The sequence below is a fragment of the Melampsora larici-populina genome (assembly GCF_000204055.1).
Source record: "Melampsora larici-populina 98AG31 unplaced genomic scaffold MELLAscaffold_18, whole genome shotgun sequence".
In the NCBI taxonomy this organism is placed as follows: Eukaryota; Fungi; Basidiomycota; class Pucciniomycetes; order Pucciniales; family Melampsoraceae; genus Melampsora; species Melampsora laricis-populina.
The window spans coordinates 676,112-698,046 of record NW_006768782.1 but is presented as its reverse complement, the minus strand read 5'-3'; the positions used below and the strand labels follow the sequence as shown (position 1 = coordinate 698,046).

General features: G+C 42.1%; 9 protein-coding genes across 9 annotated transcripts; 4 read left to right on the top strand and 5 right to left on the bottom strand.

Moving 5' to 3' along the window:
- Positions 1-15: 15 nt before the first annotated feature.
- On the bottom strand, positions 16-882 carry MELLADRAFT_63195 (uncharacterized protein; the record flags this gene model as incomplete). Its single annotated transcript, XM_007409967.1, has 1 exon — positions 16-882. One exon carries the CDS (start codon positions 880-882, stop codon positions 16-18), a length of 867 nt encoding a protein of 288 aa, XP_007410029.1.
- Positions 883-2,284: 1,402 nt separating this feature from the next.
- MELLADRAFT_63194 (uncharacterized protein) lies at positions 2,285-2,961 on the bottom strand (the record flags this gene model as incomplete). Its single annotated transcript, XM_007409966.1, has 4 exons — positions 2,285-2,586; positions 2,625-2,765; positions 2,801-2,848; positions 2,928-2,961. 4 exons carry the CDS (start codon positions 2,959-2,961, stop codon positions 2,285-2,287), a joined length of 525 nt encoding a protein of 174 aa, XP_007410028.1.
- A 1,260-nt stretch (positions 2,962-4,221) lies between these two features.
- On the bottom strand, positions 4,222-7,527 carry MELLADRAFT_63193 (uncharacterized protein; the record flags this gene model as incomplete). The annotated part of the gene is made up of 5 exons (XM_007409965.1): positions 4,222-5,177; positions 5,241-5,477; positions 5,553-6,419; positions 6,482-7,331; positions 7,405-7,527. The coding sequence occupies 5 exons, from the start codon at positions 7,525-7,527 to the stop codon at positions 4,222-4,224; spliced, it is 3,033 nt and encodes a 1,010-aa protein (XP_007410027.1).
- Positions 7,528-10,101: 2,574 nt separating this feature from the next.
- Positions 10,102-11,365, top strand: MELLADRAFT_106520 (uncharacterized protein; the record flags this gene model as incomplete). Its single annotated transcript, XM_007410080.1, has 6 exons — positions 10,102-10,113; positions 10,191-10,226; positions 10,362-10,480; positions 10,550-10,593; positions 10,668-10,904; positions 11,190-11,365. The coding sequence occupies 6 exons, from the start codon at positions 10,102-10,104 to the stop codon at positions 11,363-11,365; spliced, it is 624 nt and encodes a 207-aa protein (XP_007410142.1).
- Positions 11,366-12,305: 940 nt separating this feature from the next.
- On the top strand, positions 12,306-12,939 carry MELLADRAFT_86423 (uncharacterized protein; the record flags this gene model as incomplete). Its single annotated transcript, XM_007410081.1, has 2 exons — positions 12,306-12,837; positions 12,890-12,939. The coding sequence occupies 2 exons, from the start codon at positions 12,306-12,308 to the stop codon at positions 12,937-12,939; spliced, it is 582 nt and encodes a 193-aa protein (XP_007410143.1).
- Positions 12,940-15,389: 2,450 nt separating this feature from the next.
- MELLADRAFT_106519 (uncharacterized protein) lies at positions 15,390-15,698 on the bottom strand (the record flags this gene model as incomplete). The annotated part of the gene is made up of 1 exon (XM_007409964.1): positions 15,390-15,698. One exon carries the CDS (start codon positions 15,696-15,698, stop codon positions 15,390-15,392), a length of 309 nt encoding a protein of 102 aa, XP_007410026.1.
- Positions 15,699-16,584: 886 nt separating this feature from the next.
- On the top strand, positions 16,585-18,132 carry MELLADRAFT_106518 (uncharacterized protein; the record flags this gene model as incomplete). The annotated part of the gene is made up of 6 exons (XM_007410082.1): positions 16,585-16,600; positions 16,678-16,791; positions 16,896-16,949; positions 17,019-17,069; positions 17,152-17,207; positions 18,001-18,132. 6 exons carry the CDS (start codon positions 16,585-16,587, stop codon positions 18,130-18,132), a joined length of 423 nt encoding a protein of 140 aa, XP_007410144.1.
- MELLADRAFT_63192 (uncharacterized protein) lies at positions 18,104-18,737 on the bottom strand (the record flags this gene model as incomplete). The annotated part of the gene is made up of 4 exons (XM_007409963.1): positions 18,104-18,408; positions 18,440-18,490; positions 18,554-18,643; positions 18,710-18,737. 4 exons carry the CDS (start codon positions 18,735-18,737, stop codon positions 18,104-18,106), a joined length of 474 nt encoding a protein of 157 aa, XP_007410025.1.
- Positions 18,738-20,123: 1,386 nt separating this feature from the next.
- MELLADRAFT_63191 (uncharacterized protein) lies at positions 20,124-20,895 on the top strand (the record flags this gene model as incomplete). Its single annotated transcript, XM_007410083.1, has 4 exons — positions 20,124-20,178; positions 20,250-20,486; positions 20,516-20,605; positions 20,696-20,895. 4 exons carry the CDS (start codon positions 20,124-20,126, stop codon positions 20,893-20,895), a joined length of 582 nt encoding a protein of 193 aa, XP_007410145.1.
- Positions 20,896-21,935: the final 1,040 nt, after the last annotated feature.

Here is a 21,935-nt window from a genome sequence, read left to right as displayed (position 1 = left end):
AGAAAAACCTACCGGTCAAAAACTGATGTAACCGTCAAAGTTAAGCTCATCCATGGGGATGATGTCAAAGTGTACTCCTTGACACAAATCTGGCTCCTCCCCTTCACAGAGGAAAAGGTTGTAAATAGCCACTAGCATTGGACGACTGACAACTACACTGGTGGGAATCCATACTTGAGGACAGAGAATTTGTAAGGCTTGTCGTATGGCGTCACGATCCTTTGTTTGAATCTCTTCTAATTTAAGTACATGAGGTCGACGGATGTTTCCTGGAGTAATTGATGGGCGTGGGCCCTGGTTACGTTTATTATTGACATGCTTTCGAAGTTTGACCAGGGCGCTTTTGTTGAATCCGCGAGAAACCATCTTATCCACACTGTTCTTCAGACCTACACGAAGGTCATTGACCTTTGACTTTGACTTTAAGTTTTTCAAGTTGCCCGTTGTTTCAAGGTTATCAGTGGAGGAAGTAGGTGTTGAGTTGGTGGACTCAGGCTTTGGCCTGGAGCGCAGCCGCGTTGAAGAGGAAGGAACCCCCAAGGCGGACTCTCCGTTCATATCTATATCTCCGTCTGACGTTGAAGGTGAAGAGGCCGTGGGTTCCGCTAATGGGGAGTCGGAAGTGGCGTGCTTCTGTAGGTGAAGGAGTAATTCGTCGATTGTTGGAGCGGCGTACTTTCTGTAGTGTTTGACTACCTCGTCTTTCTTTGTCTTTGAGCCCAGGCTCTTGTGTTCTATACCAAACAAATCCATCATTTCACGGAGCCTTGGAACACTACATAGGAATTTACTGTAATCAATATCTTTATCAAGTGCTACTAGGATGCATAAATGGGACGAAGCCTTTGCCCGCTGCAGTTGGGTAAGTTGAAAGTCAGTCATTGTCGTAATGATTGAAGATGATTTGGTTTAAGATCCTCCTAGATGGATTGAATTAATGATGAAGAAGATGATCGAGTGGGACAGAATTGTGAGAGAAGGATATTCTGGAGTAGATGAAGCGTGTTGTTAGAGGTCAAGTGACTGGCTTTTGAATGTGTTTTTAGGAGAAGCCTTTGCTCAGATGCTATCAGATTGCTCAACACCGTGGCTGACCCTTGTGGATTCAGGCCAAAACTGCCTGAGATTTGATGCGCAAAAAGTAATTGACCCTCTATGACTTCGTGCGTCTACTTGGGTTGTACACTGAGTTTTCATCTGCCTTTGAGCGGAAGATTGTGAAGGGGGGAACAAATGTAAGGTCAAACAAGGGCCGTGGTAAACAAACTACATGAAGGATAAGGAGTCTCAGATACGCAGCACTTTCAGTTGAGCAGTGCAGGAACGCAGGGCTTAGTCTTAGGAGCCCGCTCTACAAATAGGGTATACAAAGTTCGTTCTGGAAATTTCCAGAACACCAGAAGCCTCCTACTCTTCTGGAAAACATGCAGTGTTGGTTATTCTAAGCTTCAGAATACCATGAGTTCAGAAAACACCCAAAAAAAAACTTCTGGTGTTCTGGGGAAACACTTCTGGAAATTTCCAGAACCATATTTGTATACCCTAAAAGAAGAAGAACGAGGATTCCCTCCAGGTACCACAGCAAAAGAATAGAGATGGATTGAAGGAATGAGGATTATGAATGAATAATCAAGAGGAATCAGACTGACAAGAAATCAAGGTATGATTTTTGGACAAGGGACAAGACCACTTTTTCAAAATTGAAGCTCACTGAGCCGGTGGGGCTCTTTGAAGCGTTTCTCATAAGCAGTCTTTCATGCAACACCAGTTGCCGCGATTTGGAGAACCGTACACTGTCGCAGGGCTGGAAGCTCTTCATCAATCTCACCCTCATATGTACTGAACTTCCTCTCAAATCCCTTAAACTTTGAAGTCTTTGTTCCCAAACTCAACACCCAGTCACATTTGCTCCAGAATCTGGCTGAATCTAACCAAAGGAAAAGGATAATATCAATGGTATAAATCACGTTACCTTTGAATCTGCTTTTACAAAAGAAGAGAAACCTCAAATTGTAACGATTTCAAAATTTATATACCAAGTTTGTTACGTTCTCAACTCAACTCTAAGTTTCTTCTTGAACTCAGAGTCGACCACTTTTTCAATTAACTCGTCATCTTCTTCTTACTTTATTTTTGATTCATTTTCAAAAACTGATTGTAAGGCTCTTCTGACACAGACAACAATTTCCACAAAACAAAGGAATCACATGACATAGGAATGTCTGGTTTGTAACATCATGCCTCACGATCCTAGGTGTGGATCTGAGACCAGAGTTGCACCATTTTAAGTAGAATTTGGCTGATGTTGATGATGAAAATAACGCTCTTCACTGAACATCTCTATCTCGCGTCGGACATCAACACGGGGGTGGGCTGTAGAGGCATCTGCAAGCTTCTGAATAGCCATCTCATGCGCTCTGGTATGTTGGTATTCGAGGCTTGCCGCCGCCGTGATATCTTCAACTGCAACTGATAGATGGTGAATCTCGTGTTTCAATAGAGTGGTTTCTTTTGTTTGATCCGTCATGACAGGGTAGATCAGCTCAACATTTCCTGCTGAGATACCAAGCAAGCCCGCTGGTAAGCCTGAGTTATGAGGTGGCCAAACATGAAAGGTGACTTACCAGCTTGAAGGATCTTTACCTCCAAAGCTCCAACGGTTGTCATGTTTTCCTGCATAACACGAACTGTAGTTTTGAGATGGAACAGTTCCTCTTTCAACATCTCAACTGGTGAGAAATTGAACCAAAACATTGGTGAACTTCCTAGCGAAATGATAGAGGAATTTCTGAGGACTAACTTTCTTGCCGTGCAGTTTTGAGAGCGGTGAGTTGCTCTTCCAAAGTTTCTAGTAAAGGAACAGATTAATTGTCAGATCAGGCGTGCACTAACATGGATTCCAAACCCCAGACCACAAAAGAACTCACCTTCAGGTTCGCAAGGGGATACTGGCCTTTTCATTTTGGAGAAACTGGATGAATTTTGACGGATTGGACCAAGAGATCAAGATATATCACAGAGCCAAAACAATGTTCCAGAGAAAAAAGCTCCCGATATTGGGCCCCAAAGCCCAGTAAGAATTATTACGAAAGATATGAAATAATGTTTGAGGAATGTCTGTTTGGTGCGGGATTAAGTCTTTCGGAGAAGATTGAAGGTAATTCGGAAACCAGAAATCATGTCTGGCTTGAGAGCTGCAAATAAGCATATACATTGCTCAAAGGACATTTCAACAGCTAGCTGCGTGGGGAAAAGAGGGTGCATATATTCTTTGTGGGCGCTTTGGAATATTCATCTAATTTGATTTCACGTTGTATAATGGAGCTGAGATTGACAATCAGATGGGGGTTTAGAACAACTAGGTAGTTTCCAACAAATTTGTGCCACACTCAATAAGAAAACACACCGGCAGTCGTACGAGATTTCAACTCTTGATAGATTACCGGGGACTTAACACAAGAAGGTGTGGCAATTATGGGTCCTTCAGAGATGCGCTTCAACCGCCGCTCACATCTTGGTGAATGGGAAAGTACCTCCTTACAAACATTCTCTTCAAGTGCGGGTCACAGTTGTGCTGATTGGCGGAAGCTTGTTCAGGGCGTCCCCTTTCACTTTTGTAATGAAAAAGCGTTAGTTGCCAAGATAAGCCAGAGTATCTCATAGTTTGTGCAAAAGAATTGGAGCATATGGGAGCCACAAACACCAAAATGCTATCTTACTTCAATCATAGAAACTGATCTTTTTATGGCTGTGAAGAACTTATTGTTTTTAAAAAAAGGAAGAGAATAAAATTTATATATCTTCATAGTCTTTGTTTATCATTCTTACTTCAGTTTGCAGTATGGTTTTTTTGTTGAGATGATCACTCATGATGGATTCACCCCAGATTTCCTTTTCCTGTTCATCCTTTTCCCTCATGTTTAGTTATTTATGTATTTCTTCTGGGACTTGCCTGATCACAGTTGACATATTATCTGTGCCTCGTGATCACTGTAAAACTTCAAACAGAAGTCTTCTCTGGTGCACATATAATCAAGGCAAGTGTTGGCTTTCCATTCGAAAATTTCAAGAAATTGATTGAGTTGGAAGGAGGTCATTTCAAATACAAGAATACAAGGGGATCCTTTCAGAGACAAGTGAATCCATTGAGATACAAGTAGGTCCTTGGAAAGGATTATCACAAAGAGCAATGTGAAAGGAAGATAGACAAACAAATCTACTTTAAGGCACTTCTGAAAATTTGATAGTCTGATCCTTGCCAACGAAAGCGCTAGACTTAGGAAAGACTAAGTTCCCTCCAGCTGCAATTTCCCCCGCTTCTGTAAACCAGTAAGAGAGATAATCAAAGCAAAGATTCTTGGCGACATCATACCAAGTAACCTCCGGTCTCACAAAATGACCCTCCTTGTCGAAGAGCCCATCAATCAGTTTCATCAACATTTGATTGCTCCTTTTGAAAATTGGTTCCTTTACTTCGAAATCTGGCCTTTGTTTACTGAGCCATTCAGAAAGAACGGCAAAGCTCAGCATCTGACCTGCGGGAGTGAGGTTTACGTCGTTGGAGCAACATATGAGCCCTCGAATCCCACAACAAGCAAACATTGTCAGGTAACCTAAGGTCGGCGATTTGAGAGAGTCTCCTCTCCAGTCTTTCTTGAAACTGAGCGCGACAGCCTTATCCTCCGAGCTCGCCTCTTCGTTCAGGATGTAATTTGCTTCAAAGTATTGAACAAGATAGGAGTCGAGAACTTTGAAGAAAAGTTCTTGCCATTGTTGTATGAGACCGATGTCAATGACGGAGTCGAGGTTGCTAGTATCCAGCAGACGAACAGTTTTGGAATGATTTGCTTTTGAGCTTTTTTGGGAATTCAACCATTGAATTGCCTGACAAACCGCATCCACGCCCGTCTTCTTCTTCTCACTTTCGGGGATTTCAGGTTCTTTGAGAAACGTTTTTCCAGTGAGTAGGACGGAGTCTAATAGAACCTTGAGGAACGATGAAACTCGTGTGGCGGAGGGCCGAAGAGACATCCTCATGCATCTCCAAGTGTGATGCCAAAAAGGGGGAGCTTCGGGAGGGACTTTATCAGCGAGCAATCCGGTCTTTGCTAGCAAAGTGTTGAAGAAGCCCAGGGCATGAGCAGGCTCTCCTTTGTGGGAGTTGAACAGCTCTGGCACTAAATCAGAAAATAGTCAGACTCTTTCTTGATCAACATGAACAATTTTGCTCCACTACTGACTAGTATGATCAATTGCTTCAAACCAGCTTTGGGCGTTGAGTTTTGTCCTTATAACCACATTGTTTACACCTCCATCAATACAGTCCAAAAAAACTTGATCTAAAGGTTCGCCCAATCTTCTTCTTTCCAATAAGGAATTGAGTGCCTTCCACGCGGTTAGCTTTCCTTTCTTTGTTGTTTGATTAGTATTGTACGGCGATAAAAGTTCCTTGAGTTCTTGTTCCATCGCAGAAGATCCTAGAAAAAAAATCACTAGAGCAAGGAGAAAAGTCAGCGAAGGACAAAGTGAAAATAAGTTGGACTGTTTCTTACCCCCAGAATTGTTCCCGCTTTTGTTTCCTTCGCTTTTGTTTGTTGTTTCAACTTCATCCAGTGTTTCAGCTTCATTCAGAGGGCATTTGCCAGGGCCAACTTTCTTTTTCGAGCTGACCAAGCTTGACGTCTTTTTCCTGGAGGTTACGGAAGTTGGAGTGGTTGAGGGACCGCTACTGCTTGTAGAATTTGAATTCTCGATAGGCACTTTGGTTTTGATTCTTGTCCTCAATTCGCGTGTTGGAACTACTTGAGCCTTGACATTTATAAGAGGCGCTGTACTTTCAGCACTGCCGCCTTTTTCTTGTGAGATAGCGGAGGATTCCTGAGCTGAAGTCGGCGGTGGAATTTGTTTTTCAGGGCCCTTGGACGTTGTATGAACAGGAGGTGATTGCTGAAGGTGGGTTTCAGGAGTGTCTGAGGCTTCAGGGAGAGTAGACTGCAAAGGAGATGCAATCGAATTCGTATTTTCACCCGCTGGATTTGAATTATTCGAACTTGGCGGGAAACTAGCTTCTTCTGTTTCTGGGAAGGAGACGCGAGGGTTTTGAGGTATCTTGATGTGGCTAGAGTCGACGTTAACGGAGGTTCCTTCGTCCAATATGTCAATCTGTGATTCACAAGAACTTTCGTTTGTTGTCACAAGAACGTTTCGGTTTCCAGATTCAAGGCTTGAAGTTGTAGAATTCTCGATTGAAGCGGTACCAGGCAGATCTCCAGATTGCTTGTCTTGCACGTTTGAATCGCAGTCTGAAGCGTCAAAAGCTTCAACAGATCCTCCATATGTGGTAGCAAGGTTCTGGACCTCATTGTCCAGTATGATTACCACCTTATCTTCGGGCGGGAGAGGAACCTGATGTATAATTGCTGATTCAAGAAAGAAATAAGCTCAAGCCGCACAGCCAGGACCAGGAAAGAAAGTTACTTACCAGTTCCAGTCTTCTGGCATCGAGACCTCAGGTTTTCCAGGTCAATTTCCATCGGACGGGTAAGACAATCAGACAGTCTAGCCTCTTCCAAAGCGGTCATTAATTTAGAATAAGTGAGAAGAGCAGCCGAGGCTCGTAAGGGTTTGCTCTCGGATTTGTCTGCCTCCGCCGAGTTTGAATCACTATGATTGTCTATTCTTGATCGGACGTTTCTTTCGGAGTTTGCGCTCCCAGGAGAAGAGGCTCGCTTTTGATTACCAGGGTGTGCACTCTCTAAAGTTTCTAGTTGAACCAAGGGCATAAAGCTCGTAGGGGTAAAAGTATTTGACAGTGACTCAGGGTTTCGCCCAGCTCCAGGCGGCTGAGATCCCTGGACAAGTATTTCAGGAATGCCACAATCGATCTCGGTTGAGGTTTCGAAGAGAGCTGGAGATGTTTTTCGTTTTCTAGTCGGGGGAGTTCCTGCCGCCTGCTGAAAATTGCTAGGTATGCTGCTAGCAGTAGAGGCCTCAAAAAGTATTCCAGGTGATTTGATGCTCATTTCAATCTCCGTTGTTGTGCAGGAGAGCTCTGGAGAAATTTTTTGCTTTTGATTCGGGTAAGCTTCTAAAGCCTCCTGAGAGTTGGCCGGGTGGACACTGATTGTCTCCAAGTTGATAGTCCGATCAGCCAAAGGTGTTGACAAACGTGGGGTCTTATCTTCTCCTTCCTCGTCGGAAAAGTGAGTTTCAGCTAGGGACTTCTCCGCCGTCTGAATTGCAAGCGAGAGCTGATCGGAGATAAAGTAGGCTTCCTCATTGGTGTTTGTAGTCGTAGTTGCCAAAGAGTAGATCGCTGGCAAAGATGTAGGCTTGGAATCCAAGAAAATCAAGGAGTCAGTATCATCGTTACCAATATGCAAATTAGTCAATTCTATTTCTTACTTTTGTACTCGGCAGAGATTGAGCGGTCTCCATTACTTTGTGAGAGTCGATTTCCACAAGTTTACCTTCGGTTTCGAGGTTGGTGTGGCAATCCGGTGGCGGCAAATTGGCATCTTGATCCATGACGGACGGTTCTGAAAGAAGATTGGGCACGAGATTTGTTTGAGAATCAGGCGAAAGACCTGCGATAATTAAATCAAGACCGGCTCACTCCTGTGTAGTTGGCGAATCTGGTCCACGGGATGAGCGCCGATTTGTTGAACGTGATATGAAAGGAACCAACAAAGGAGTTTTCGTCTGGGGAATGATCGCTTTTGGGAGGATGCAGAATCTGGAGAAATTGTAGAGGCCCTGGATGTTTCAATTCCCAAGAACCTTGCCCGAACCGCAGGTAGATCTTGAAGCGGACCCGGTCACGTGACAGGGAGCAGACGAGGCAGTTCACGGCTTCCTCAATCTCGACCACTGAGTTCAGGAGGAAGTCTCCGGACTCATTTTCTTTTTTTGAATTGTTCTAAATAGTCTGATAGGTAATCAATCAATATTGCACATTGAAAGTGCATCACAAGAGAAACAATTATAAGAGAGAAAAACAAATATATATATTCAAAGGGATAAAGTAAGTAGTAATTTATACACAAAGAAATATTCGATTTTTCATTAAATCAAGAGATATGTTGAAGAGATAGAGAAGATATTGATCATTGATTCAATCAATTAGTACAAAAAATCTTTTCTCAAATGTAAGGCAAATGAAACCAAATCGAAGAAAAAAATTGAAAATCTCAAACAAACGCAGCTTCTTGAGCCAAAAGATTTTTTTTGTATCTATGAATCAATATCTTCAATCAAAAGCTTCCATGACATCTCGAGTGAAACAAGTTGATTTGACAAGTTTTGGTCGAATCACCAATCAGTACCCCAAAGATCTTGATCACCCATATGAACATGGCGAGTTGGTTTTTTTCTTTCAAGGTGCTTTGTGATGAGGTCTCTTCGTTCTTAAATTTCCAAAAACACGATATCAGTCAGAATTACGAATCAAATAGAAATCCAAATACCGAAAGACTTACAGATCAGAAGACGAGATCTTTTGAGATTTATGGTTGTTCGGCTTTCATGATGAAAAAATCGCTAAAGAAATCACTAACAGATATCAGCAAAGTTCAATGAAAAAAAGAAGATAAAGGAGTATTTAAACTTGGTGAGGAACTCTAGATGATTCAACTTACCTAAACTACACAACATTGAAGGGAAAAAAATTCAAACGTGACAGAAAGAGTTCATCTTTTTGAAGTAGAAATAGGTGAAGGTTGAGATTGAAATAAGGATGATTTAACTGATTGTCTTTGGTTTAGTAATGATACTGAGTTGATCACAAAGGTAAGCTTTGATAAATATATAAGCTAAAGATGTAAATGAAGTTGTATGTACTATAGTGTGACAAAGAAAGTATGAGGTGAGAATAATGTTGTTAGAAATCACCAAAGTTAACCCGTTCTTATAGTTATGAGAGATCTAAGAGTTGCAGTGTAAGAGACGCACACGAGTGATAGCAAAGTTCCATCTCTCTTCAAGCATCAAGAAATGTCTTACTTCAGCTTGCCGACTGTTGCGATATTTCGAATATTGAATACCCTTTCAAAAAGCTCCGTACTCCAAATTGAAGCTTTTCATTTTCGGAAATTTGAGGGTGCCCATCTTCAATTTAACTAACAAGAGTTTGATTTTGAATGATGATCATGATGGGGTAACTGTTTAGGAGAACTAGAAGGAGTGGGATATGCCAAAGTTGAATGAGACTAACAAGGTCCATGAATCAAGGATTAGTTTCAAAAAAGAAAGAACCAAAGATTAAATCCAAAATCAATCAGCTCTCAGATTTCCAAGGTTGGTCATATCAGAATAAAACAACTGACCTTCTAAAGTGGTATTTTTGTAGCTTCAAGATTCCCAGCTTGTTCAGTCAAACTCCAACCGATCTCTTTAATCCAATCTTTAATTTCTTGATCAACATTTAAACCAAGACAAGATTGTAATCTACTTAAAGAAATCGATCTAAAACAACTGGAAAGACTTTGACTAATCCATCTTCTAATTAATCCATCAAAGTCTTTGATGATTGAAATTAATGGCTGAAGTGATTCAAATCGGAACTAGATAATAAACTCCAATATAAAACAAATTTTCTTGATTGTAACGTAGATGATGGTTTCAATAATAAATTGATTGATGTTAAGGTTCCTTGTGGGATGAGAAACGTAGCCTGTGGTCTTTAAAGAATGGCATCAGTTGAATTCTAAACAAGAATCCCGATTTAAACCTATCCTTCTCACCATTCGATCTTTCTCCACACATACTCAAATATAATGAGAAATCCCTATCAAACGGTCTCAATTCTCATTCTCACAACTTTAACATTCGATCATTTACTTCAATTCCATAAAAATTTCATCCCAACCGACTCGTTATGATCCTAATTCCTTTCATCATGAATTGTATTTACCAATTTTAAATCAGATTGAAACTCATTCGATTCAAGAATCTCAAGAACATCAAATCATCATCAAATGTTCAAACTTATCTATCTCTGATTCGATTCGTAACATTAATTCGAATTCCATTAACAAAGGTTGAAAAGTCGTTTTATCAAATCCAGTTGAAATCCAAGACGGTATACAAAGATCCTATGAATTCATGACCGCTTGTGTAAGTCTTTTTTCTTCTTATTTGGTTTCGATCATGTTGATCGGTTAACTGATTTCTGTTTCTGTTTTGGTTTATAGACTAACAAGAGTGTTTATGGCGTGACGACTGGATTTGTTGAGTTTCATCTTTAGTTTGGTTCAAAGAAATCATGGACCGAGTTCTGAAACTGACTTTATTTCGATTTTTTGATCATTTTGATTAATCATCTCATCTGAATCATCAATCAAATCAAATCAATCAATGAATAGGGTGCAGCAGCAAATACCAGAACGAGTGATGTAGAAGCCTCACAAGTCTCAATCCTAGAACACTTATTAGCAGGAGTGTATGGTTTCGAAATTCAAGACTTGTCCCAGCTCGTTCCATCGTCCGATTTAAACCAACCCTTGAACCTCTACTGGAGGCCGGAATCGATGGTGTTTGATTTTGAATGAAGATGTACGCGAAAGTTGAATGAGACTAACACTTATAATGCCGATCGTGAGAAGTTGTGATTTAAAATCAATCAAAGCAACAGAAATAGGTTTGCTTACCTTCATTTGAATCGACTGCAGGTTTGGTGGACGCTGAAGAGGAGCGGACGCGGGTCAGTCCCGGTTTGACTCAGGGGAGCACTTATGGTTCGAGAGCGGGGGAGGGAAGGCAGGCGAGAAAGCGGCAGTCGTCGGTCGGGAACTGCACACTTAGGTTTAAGCGCCTTCGTAGGTTCAAGCCTTATCTGAGAGCCAAAGGGCTTAGTAGCCCCAGAGAGTCATCCGCGCAGCAATGGCTTTGGCCAGACTGCGGACCTTGTAAGCCGAGAGCAACCGGTTAGGTTTAGGTTTTGCCTCTCGCCCAGCATCGCTGGAGAACCCGCCCTCCTCCGTACAGCCAACATCCCCCCTCATCCGCACTAATCCCTTCATCAAACACTCAAAACCACCACTCCCCAGTATCCCGGTGGTAAGTCTCTAACTTTTCCCATATCAACGTTCGAGTTTTTTCTAAGTCCTGCCTTCTTCTCTTATTTTCAGTTTGCCTCTCATACACATTCTCCTCATAAGATATAACGCTTAGGCGTGCTGTTTGGCCCAAAGGTTGTAGGCCTCTGCGCTACGAACCGGGGGGTCATTTGGCCTTCTGTGAATTATATCTTGTGTTGTTTGTGGGTATTGAGCGAGCTCCATCTCCACCGAATAAGATTGATCCGACATACTTCGCTCCGCTCAGTTGCCTCGCTTCAATCAATCCAAGGTTACAAGGATCCGCCTGATCTTCAACCAGGTGAGATTTATCATAAGAACTCAGACTCCTTCAATTTCAAAGGATCTAACATCTCTCATATGTTTTTCTCAGCTGCCCCCCGCTTTAGGTCCGGCACTCTTGCGTGATCTCCTGCTTTCACTTTCCTTGTCCTTGCTTTTCAATCTACTTAAACAAACCAATTGTTCGTTACTTTCTTCTGTTACCCAACTGTCCATTTTCTTATCCGACCTTTTTCACCCTTTCCCACAAATTCCGTTTGGGAAATTCCAGTGAGTCTTTTTGCTGGTTCCCTCAGTCTCAGGAAGGCGTTCGAAATCGAAAACTTCTGGCCTCAACTTACTTAAGTTCACCAAATCGTGAAAGACCTGGTAAGTTTTCCAAGACCTATATCACAAGCTGCACCCAGTTTTTCAATTTTGTGTGGTTCTCCTCATCAGTCCTTCGAGGATACGCTCTTCGGGTGGAGATTTCAAAAACATCGCTTGCCTGAACTCTTTTGTTAGCTTCCAATGCCTAGTCTCCTGGTCTCATCCAGCGGCGTCGCCCGAATTAACATACCCCTTTGCAGATTTTTTACAAGTTATACACTTGCCTTCCTCCGCACAGAGATTTCCTAAAAGAGTAAATTGAAACCACGATTTAGAACAGATTGCTGAGTTTCAAGTTCCATCTTGAATCTCCACAATTCGATTTTTGGTAAGCCCTTCCCCTCACCACGGTCCCGAGTTATGCTCCTATAATTGACCTTGTAATCTTGATTGTATCAGCTGTCCACCACTTTCACTGCCGGTTTTTTTCCACCACTTCAAACAATTAGTTGGTAAGTAATCTCATGATTGTTTCAAAGAGCTTCACTAACTCACTTTTGAATCTGCATCGGATCGCTGGTTTTGCCTACCTCAGCCTCTCTCGTAGTCATCCAGGTGTGACTCGGTTCACATCACACCATGGGCCGCTCACGGAATCGAGCTCGTAAGAAGAACCTGGGATATCCAACCGAAAACTTCAAATCGAAGACGTCCGACTGTTTTCTCAATGCTCGTCTACGAAGGGATCAGGAGAACAACATCGGAAAACCCTACCCTCGACGTCATACCGCCAGAACTGAGCGGAAGGCTTCTCTTGCCGCAAAGCTAGGTGTGCCCAAAGACACCACCTTCATCTTCAGAGACCGCGCTCAAGAGCGCGCGGAAGGCCCATACCTAGAGAACCTTAAGCTCAACTTCGGAACCACTGTTATTATCGACCGAAAGGACTCTTCTCTTGTCCTGGCTGTTAGATGCAACGAATTCAAGAAGATGTCGACTGAAGAACGAGAAAGCTTCCGGTTTGGGATTTCAACTCCGTTTTTACACGCCAGAGCCCGGAACGTCAATGAACTTCACCACTCAATTCAACTCTTGATTCTAGCACTTATCTATTGGGGTTGGATGGGTTGCTGCGGTTGGAGAGCAGGAACTGACCCGGGTAAAAAATTTGGTCAGTATATTTCCTCACTTCTGAATCCAAGCAAGAAAATAGTACTGACTAGCCAAGGCTGTTGCTCGCAGGTCCCTATTTGCTGAAGGACTTTTCAGTTAATGGAGTTGTAACCCTTGAAGAGGATCGTCAGCGAATGGCTGATTTCCGCAAGGTGCGAGATTTCTGGGCGGAAAGATTCTCTTCTCTGTCACTTTCCACCTTTGAGAGCAACGTCAAAATCGCCACCAAAGCAAAAGTTCCCGGATTTCACGACTTGGCGTGGGAAACGTCAGCTAGCGGCCGAGTGTTTGCTTCCAACCTCGTTGTTACCTGTTGCGGCTTCAACAACACTGAGCATGTTGATAAGCACGATTATACACGCTACTCTTACGGAATGTTCTCTCTGATCGATGCGGCTACTGGGGAGCCTCATCAAATGGAAGGCTCTGCGAGAAAAGGTAAAATCAAAGGAGCCTCTTTCATTGTGAAAGATTTTGGCATTGAGGTTGACTTTTCCGGATGTGACGGAGTGGTGGAAATGGTTTGGGACACTAGAGTGAGTTCCTTTGTCCAATTTTCCTTTGTGTCTTTGTTAGAGAACTAGGCTAAAGATGCTGTTGAATTAGGTTCCACATTATTCTACCGCCTCAACTGCCTTGGATGCGAACGGTGAAAGAGTACTTCATTTCAATTGTGAAGTTACTCGTTTTGGATCCTCCTGCCAGATTGCGACCTCTCTTGTGGAAAGGATCCAGATCGTGGAAAGTCGCAAGGGCAAGATGACTGAGGAGGAGTGGGAGATCTATGTTAAGAAGGAGATTAAGACTTATGAGGAGATGTGTAAAGAAAAGCTGATGCAGTTTGAGAAGGCACTCGCCTTAAGGGAAGAGAGACAATTAGCTCGAGCCGCTGAAAAGGAAAAGAAGGCAAGCAAAGCTCTCATGTCTAAAAGCGGTTGTTGAACTAGTGCCCGTATTCTACACAGGAATTATTCCCGTTGTTTGATCATGTGTTGACATCGGATTCAACAAAGACTCCCTTGTAAACCGATTCAACTGTATCAGATGGTTCATGTCTTTCAAAACAGTTTTGCGTGTCAGCCCCCTTCCATATTTTCTTTCTTTGTATTCTGTTTATGTTTTGTGTCACCCAGCCGGCACATACTTTTGCAAGCTGTTTCTTTTTCCCACTGTGTCTAGGCCAATCTCAATATTTTAAACAAGTCTTTCCTCTCCTTGGTTTGAAAACAAGCCTTTTTTCAAGAGTATCTCCTAGCCACACTTTGACTTGTTTTTCTGACTCGACGTAAATTCAATCATCAACAAACCTTGACCTTGAGTTGAATGACACAATTGCGCAATCAAGGTTGCTAGAAAATTTGAGAAGACCTTGGGAGAAGAAATGAAACAAACCAGCCAAGTGGCCGGTGTGAAAGTAGTCCAGTTTTGGGTTTGAGAAGCCTATGATCATGAACAGGTTGACTTGCAGCAAATATACCTAGAGCACATTTGACTTATTTACTTGTGTAACCTCTCACTCATCCCTGAAGTAGCCGGCAATTGAAGGACAACATGGATTCCTTCTTCAGAACTACAGTATTTGTTATTGTAAAGGATACGTGGGACTAAGGCCTGCAAAGGCTCTAATGGACTCTCTCGCACTGGAAGCTCAAACCAAATCAAAGGGAAAAGGGTTGGAGATGCATTCCTCTGATCTTGTGACCGGGCTGAAATCTTCAGGGGGTCTTTTGAAATCTGGAGAGGTGATTACTTCCTGGATAACACTGCGTTTTGTTACTGATTGTTGATGGTGTTCCATCAGATTGCCAATTGTTTGACACTGTAGATGTACCAGACGATTGTTGGGCTCTTACTGGGGACTCTTCGCCTTCTATCGAAACGCTGTGGAGATCACACTTTTCTGGATCAATCCGTAAACATAAACAGCAGAATCAAAAGCTGGAGCCAGATGAAACTTCCAGAGAACTGTGTGTTTCTTATCAAACACGTCTGAAAGACAGAATGAATTGAAAGTACGACAAGTGTCCCTTTGTCCAACAGATAAACCCCAATCAAAGTGAAAAAACAGACTATTGTTGACGGAGTTGAATATTACTCGTGTTCAAGATTTTGACGTGGGACTCCCAACACTTGCTTAAGCACCAAGACACAATCAAGCGAGTACAGGAGTCAAAGGCTTATGATAATCAGATTTTGATAAGGAATTTGTTGCCACAGCTTTTATGAGAATGTCGCAGTGGAAGTGGGATACAGAAAGAAGGCCTCTTTTTATTTGACACACAACAAAACTCAAACGTGTCCATTACATAATTCTGAGGAATATTTCTTTTTTTAATTGAGGCCAAACGGAAAAAAACATCAGACAATTTCATCAGGATATTTCTGGGTGGAGTTGTTTTCAAGTTCGGGAGAAATCTTACCATTTCCTGGGTCCAGGTGGTTCTTAGGTGTAATTTAAGAAGAATTTTTTCAATCTAAATGTAAAGGATTCCAAGACAACATATTTCAGTCAAGGCGTAATTGAGAGTATACATTGTCAGACCACTTACATCACTCGTTGGAGAACTTCATGATATTAGTCTCGTAGTCCATTGATTCAAAGGAAAGGATCCAAGGAAGGACAAGCCATTGAAACATCACAATCACGCTTTGAGGGTTGGAAATATTTCCTGAAATATGAGTAGATGGATGGAAACAAGTTATGAGTTGGAGGATCTCGCCGTGGGTTGCCGTAACTTCTTCACGATCTTTGATGCGTAAGAATTTGTGTAAATTACGAGGTAAATAAACTTGACCAAGAGCTATAGGAAGCCGGTCATCAGGGATATCGAGACCTTGTACATTAACCCATTCAGCCATTATAAAAACGTTTTAGTGAAGGTGTGAGATGGTTTGGATAGGATCTTTGATAGGAAGGATATGTTAGTGAACTTTGATTCAGGACCGCTTTTAATTGTCCTTTTATAACCAAGAATCGTGTTTGCTCCAACAGAGGTGGTCCTTTGGCTAAGATGGTCTCGGCTTGGAATGGCACGTGGACCGGCTTCCAAGAACTTGGTAGTTCATAGCGGCTTCCTCCAGATATGGGGATCTTCCCGTATCACAAATTGACAATTAAAGCGGTGTAGGCAAACACAAAGCCTAGTTTCAATTTAACGAGATGTGAATTTGGGAAAACAACAAACAAGTTATTCTTCTCCAACGGATCATCCACTGACTGTGAGATAAATACAAAGTACATATCAAGATGGGGAACAAAAGGAACTGACTTGTAGTGATGAATCTGGGAATGAAATTGTGGTAGAAGCCTGTGTTTCTCCAACAAACTTCCAGCGGCTGTAGATTTACATTCACCAGCATACGTGGGGATCCAAACCCCCCATTCTCTTAAATTATTCTGTTAAATTCTTACTGAACCCTCTTTCCCTTCACAATCAGACTTGGACCAGAAAATCCAATTTGTTCGCTGAAATTACCCATGCTGCCACACGATGTTAACGTATACATCAAGATAGAGTGATAAACAATTAAATTGCTATTTTGTGGCTGTCTGCTCTTTCACGGGAATTTCAACATAATTCTTGATCATCAGAGATATCCATATAGAAGTGACAGTTTTCAAAATCCGTTCTTTTTACAGAACCTCTTTTTTGGGTGTTGATAAAATCTAGCCATCTCCTAATAAACCTTCATTCATCAACTTCTACGCATAATCCATCATATAAGGGAGTATAAAACTTTTGACATGGAAGTATATACCGGTAAGGTCCCAACACTATGTTTTTTTTTTATTTTGTTTACCTTCATTCACAAGACCTAAAACCTTCCTTCTCATTAGTCTCCGCCGGAAGCCGTGATGTCATTCCGGTAAACGATCATGAGCATATCATTGAGATGAATGAGACAGCCGGCACGGATCTCTCGGGGACGCATAATCAAGAAGCGCAAGAAGGTAGGCTTGTTTCAAAACAGCACATACCAGTGATTTCTTGTTGTATCTTTTACTTTCAAACCTTCAACTCATGAAATGATGTCGTCGGAATTGTTCTTCCACAGCCACAAAAGATGATGAGGAAGACACCCCACGGGTCCGCGAGCTCAAAGGAGAAAGTTAGTCCTTCTCTTGACTCTTTTAGCTATTTTTTTTACTGTTGTATTGATTTGCGCCTTCCGCTCTAGTTGAATGTTTGAAATTTAAAATCACCGGTCTAGAAGGTATAATAGCCCAAAGTATGTATCTTTCATCCATAAATTTCTACTTTTAGCACGATCTTCACCAGTTTGCCACTAACATGTGTCTAAATATATCAAGTGAATGCCGCTTTCACCAGGCTTGAGGAACTTATTAATGTTTTGGCTGCTGGCACCGTAAGCGCACTTTAAATCCTTGGAGGACCTGACGGCTAGTATGAGAAGTGGGGTTACAGGTCTTATTCATATGATAAACTCTCATGTTCTTTTCCCAAAAATTATGTGAATGATGTCCGCTTTGAGGCGTTGCTTAGTACCAGAAATCCAATCAAAAAACACGTTCTGTTCTGTATCCTTGTTGAGATTGGACTTTGTGATATTCTATGACTGAAGGCGTTGAGATTTCATGTTGATGTTATTTTTTCTACGTGTATCTTTGAACCTATTTTTGACACATTTGGGTAATTCCTTGGGTACCTCACGCACACGCAGGATGTTTATTGAATGCGATCCACAGCAATTTAGTTTTAAATGAGATGGGGAGCCAAGAACGAAGTTCTCGTAGCTCAAGTTATTTGGAGGCTCTTGTGAAAGTTAAACCACTACCAATGGAGATATCATCTCCATTGAGCCTCCCTTAGAAGAAACTAGGCTTTGAGAAGGCGGCGCCCACTCAAATAGGGATGTCTTTTGATGTAGAGCCCAAGCCAAAAAGATATTCTTCAAGAAAAGATTTCCTCGTGTCACAAAGTCAAACCAATTGAGCATTTCAGAAGGCACGAGTGGAATTCATTTTATCATGGTTCATGTTTGTTTGTTACATGAATATGTTTTGAGAAAAATAGGTGCACGAGGACCCTGAGCTTTGAGTATTCTTTCAACAAACAGTAGGACTGGAACAAATTGATAGAGCTAAAAAAACAAGACCCGAGGGGCAATGAATCTTTGTAATGTTTCAATTTTACATAAGGGAGGAGCCGATAAGAAACAAGTGAAATCTCCAAATGAAGAACTACGCAATGATTGGGGAGGAAGAGCAGTGGGAGCTATAACAGTTGCTTATTGTTTCTCTGCTAATCCATTTCCTGACTTAAAACATTAGTATCATCGCTCAGGGAAGATGATCCTTGAATAGTCTCATCTTCAGAAGGAGACTCATATGACTTGTCTAGACAATCAGTCTCTGGTCCCAAAAGCTTGCGGATAGCTCTGTTATGAGCTCTCATTAAGGACCGGTTTGAATCAAAATCTTCTTGAAGGGAAATAATATCAACTTCCAGATCTCCAAAATTGGACTCGAGTTTTTCAACTTCTCTCATGGCTAGGAATGTACGAAAAATTGCAACCTCAGTCATGACGATGGGAAGGTGACTATATGCTGGAGTTCACAGATAAAAAAAACTTCTCACCACTTTTAAGAACAAGTTTCAGAAGGTCAAGTTCTCTCTTCAACTCCTGCACTGAAGAAAAGTTAATGTTTAATCAGTTAAATGAAAATTCAAATAGGGGAGATAACGGCTCACATTCCTGTACTTGTTCATGGTTAACTTGTGAGGGACCCGTGGTACTGTCGGCCTGGTTGTGATTGCAAGTTTCTAAATCCTGACCAGGTCCTGAAAATCATTTGCAAGATGAGCGCCAAAGAATCAGATATCTCGGGCCGATGAAAGAGAACATACTTTTATCAGACTTGTTCGACTCCAACATCTTTCCGAGGAGAAATTAGCTGCTTGATATGACAGACTTGGAGTCAGGAGGATTCGAAGAGGTTTCTAATTGTAGTGGTGTGTCAGTGGATTGTCTTAGGTGATATTATAGTCGTAGCGGCGGACCTTGCAAGAAGCTACTTGAGAAGGGAATGGAAGACAATCAATCGAGGTCAAGCAAGTTGGGAAATGAACTTGATTGACTTGGCTCACTGGTTCTAGGGAAAGAGGATTGTCTGGATCAAGAAGATATGACCGTTCATTAATTCGTCAAGCTGGGTCTTCAAGGGACTGGAAAGGTGGGGAGCCAAGTGTTGTATATCACCACTCTTCTTCGAGAAATCTCAGATTGTCCGTGCTTCCTGATCGGAGCACCCTCGAAAGTCTTGGGGAGTTAACTGGGAGACTTTTATTAATCTTTTTGGGGGGCTAAATTGTCTTTGAGTGCATTTCCTCAGTCCACGTTCAGATATCTTGCAAATCTCATTTATGAGAGTGGGGAGAGACACCCCCAATTATATACGCTTCCCCTTGTTCGACTTATATGTATCTGTTCATCTAACTCGGACTTGTGAGATATATGAACGTTTCCCAACTTCAAGTCAACATGTGTGCCAAATCTCAAATAGGAACTTATCAGCACATTCATATTTCAGTTGCTCTGGTTTAATCATAGAAGAGAAGGGGGTTTGACTTTGAATTGTGCGGCATACTGTTTTTGAGGTCCTTTTGATCATCAGCTCACCACCGGAATAGTACCAAATGTGCAAAAGACCTCTTTTCTCTCACAAATTCTGTTTTCTTACAGTTTGGAAGACCAAAGCATGTTACAAGGACTTTCCGCCAGGCTTGTCTCAAACGTAATGAGATTGATTGATACATCTCTCTGTTCATCTCCTTGTGATGGCTATAGTTTGAGGTAGACCCTCATGTTCCAAGGGAGGGCATTATACATAGTCATGATCTTACAAGATTTTATGCCTTTGGTTCTCTTTCTATCTCTCGTCCCTTCTCGGACCAGAGTGTGCGGGTAGGACAGTAGATGTTGTGACTTGCTTGATTAATTCAGGCCCGGAGGCAAAAGTGGCTGGGAGCCCTTGAGTTCTGCTCAAGTCCCGAAAGAGCCGTGCACAAATCAAGGGTCAGTCGAGATATATCATATCATCAATCTTTTTCCTTCATTCAGATTCCAGCCCCAGTGCGTCATCTCCTCTTAACAGTTCTCATTCAGAAGACGCTCAGGTACTATCATTCAAGTGCTGAAGCTTCTTTACAGGCCGCATTTCACTCAATCAATTTTTGGAGCTGTTTTATATATATATCCATTTCCTCCTTCAAAGACTGTGACATAGACCAACCCCTGCAGATCCCTTCAAGAATTGGCAGTATGGAGTTCATAAACTTTGACGCCGTGCCAGCAAATGACGCTGATGATCACACTGGTCAGTCTACCATTCCCTCGCATTTTCCTTTATATACATATCCATTTACTTCTTCAAAGACTGTTACATAGACCAACCCCTGCAGATCCCTTCAAGAATTGGCAGTATGGAGTTTATGTCCTTTGACGATGTGCCATCAAAAGACGCCGATGATCACACTGGTCAGTCTACCATTTCCTTGCCTGATACCCCGATGTTGAATTCTCCCTTGGCTTTTATTCCAGACAATACGAGCAAACCACAGGATTCTTTTATAGACCAGAGTGGCGTAGACGGATTTCTGGTGCCGATTCCCTCAGAGTCAAAAGGTAAGCTCTTGCTTTTTCTGGATCTCCAGCCTTCCGACCAAAGGATGTAAGCTTACCTTGCAAATTAGTTGATACTTTGGAGAAGCAGGTTAACCATCTTCAGTCGCAGCTTGATAGTGGTGGGTTTTTTAAACTGAGGTTATTATCAGTGGCTCTGTAGATTCTTTCAACGCTAACAACGAAGTGTTTTCTGTTTCAATTGGATATAGCCCTCAGAGACTTGAAAGTGCTCAAAGCCGAATGTCAATATTTGTCAGTCGAAACATCCGACTTGAATAGCACCTTACACTTGAACCAGATCCGCATCAGTGGACATGAACGAGTCCTCCGCAATCTCTTAGGCACGGAGTATATGGAAGAAGCCTATAACGCTCCTCGCGAACTGCACAAGGCGCCAGATTCTGTTTGAAGCAGGGAATGGAATTGATTCAAGAAAACTTTTTTTAACCTCATTCATAATCCTTAGTTGTACAGAATGATCATATGGTCCAACTTTTATACACTTTTATGGTTGAGCTCAATAAGCCCGAACCCAACTTGTGACGTGATTTGTCAACAATCCGGTTGAGAGGCACAGCAGTCAACGGAGTTCCGTGATAAAAACAGACTTTCTTGAGCCTGAGTGAAGTACCGTGGCCCTAGAGCCAGTACCCGAGACCATGCTACTGGCCGGTGCCCCCCACAGACCGCAAGAGCAGTCGACGCACAACCACTGCCAGTCAATCAGTTCGATCTTCCCTGCTCTTCCAAAAACCTTGTGTTCTTCGATCTCCTCCCCCTGCCGATGCGAGTTGGAAGGAAACATGTTGAGCTTGAGCTTCTTACAATGCCAGATTCAGAGAAGTTATTGAGCTGAACTCCTTTCAAGCTAGCTCAGCGCTCAAGATGAGAAGGAAATCCAGCCTCATGTAACTTATTTCTTTGTCAAATTCCCTTTGATCCAAGTTCAGTAAGTCATGAGAGGAGACGTTCACCCTACTAATGAAAGAGTTTTCTTGATGTCTCTTCCATCAGAGATATCAGCCTCAGCGCTCAACATGCTGCAAAGCTGATTTCGCTCAGTCTCCTATTGGTTCGGCGCGATGAGTAACTGTGAGACCAGTCAGGCTTTGAACAATCTCCATAAAACGCTTTTCTCTATTTGCTACCGCCTCCCTCACCTTTTGTTTGATCAAGCTTCTTTAAGTATTGCTCTCTGATTTATATTCCTCTTCCTCATTTCACTAATCTAAAGCACAAATATTGCGCGAGTCAGAGACTCTTCCTTTGCAAAGTATCCCTATTCAACTACATCTGCTTTTCTCTTTGTATCTCATCTTCTTTTGGTTATCATCACTTCATTGATTGAAGCTCACTTATTTATTTAAACACGCTAGACTTCTTGACCATTAAACATATATTCTCTCTCTACTTCCATCTTTGCTCATCAACTATCAAGATCAATATTTT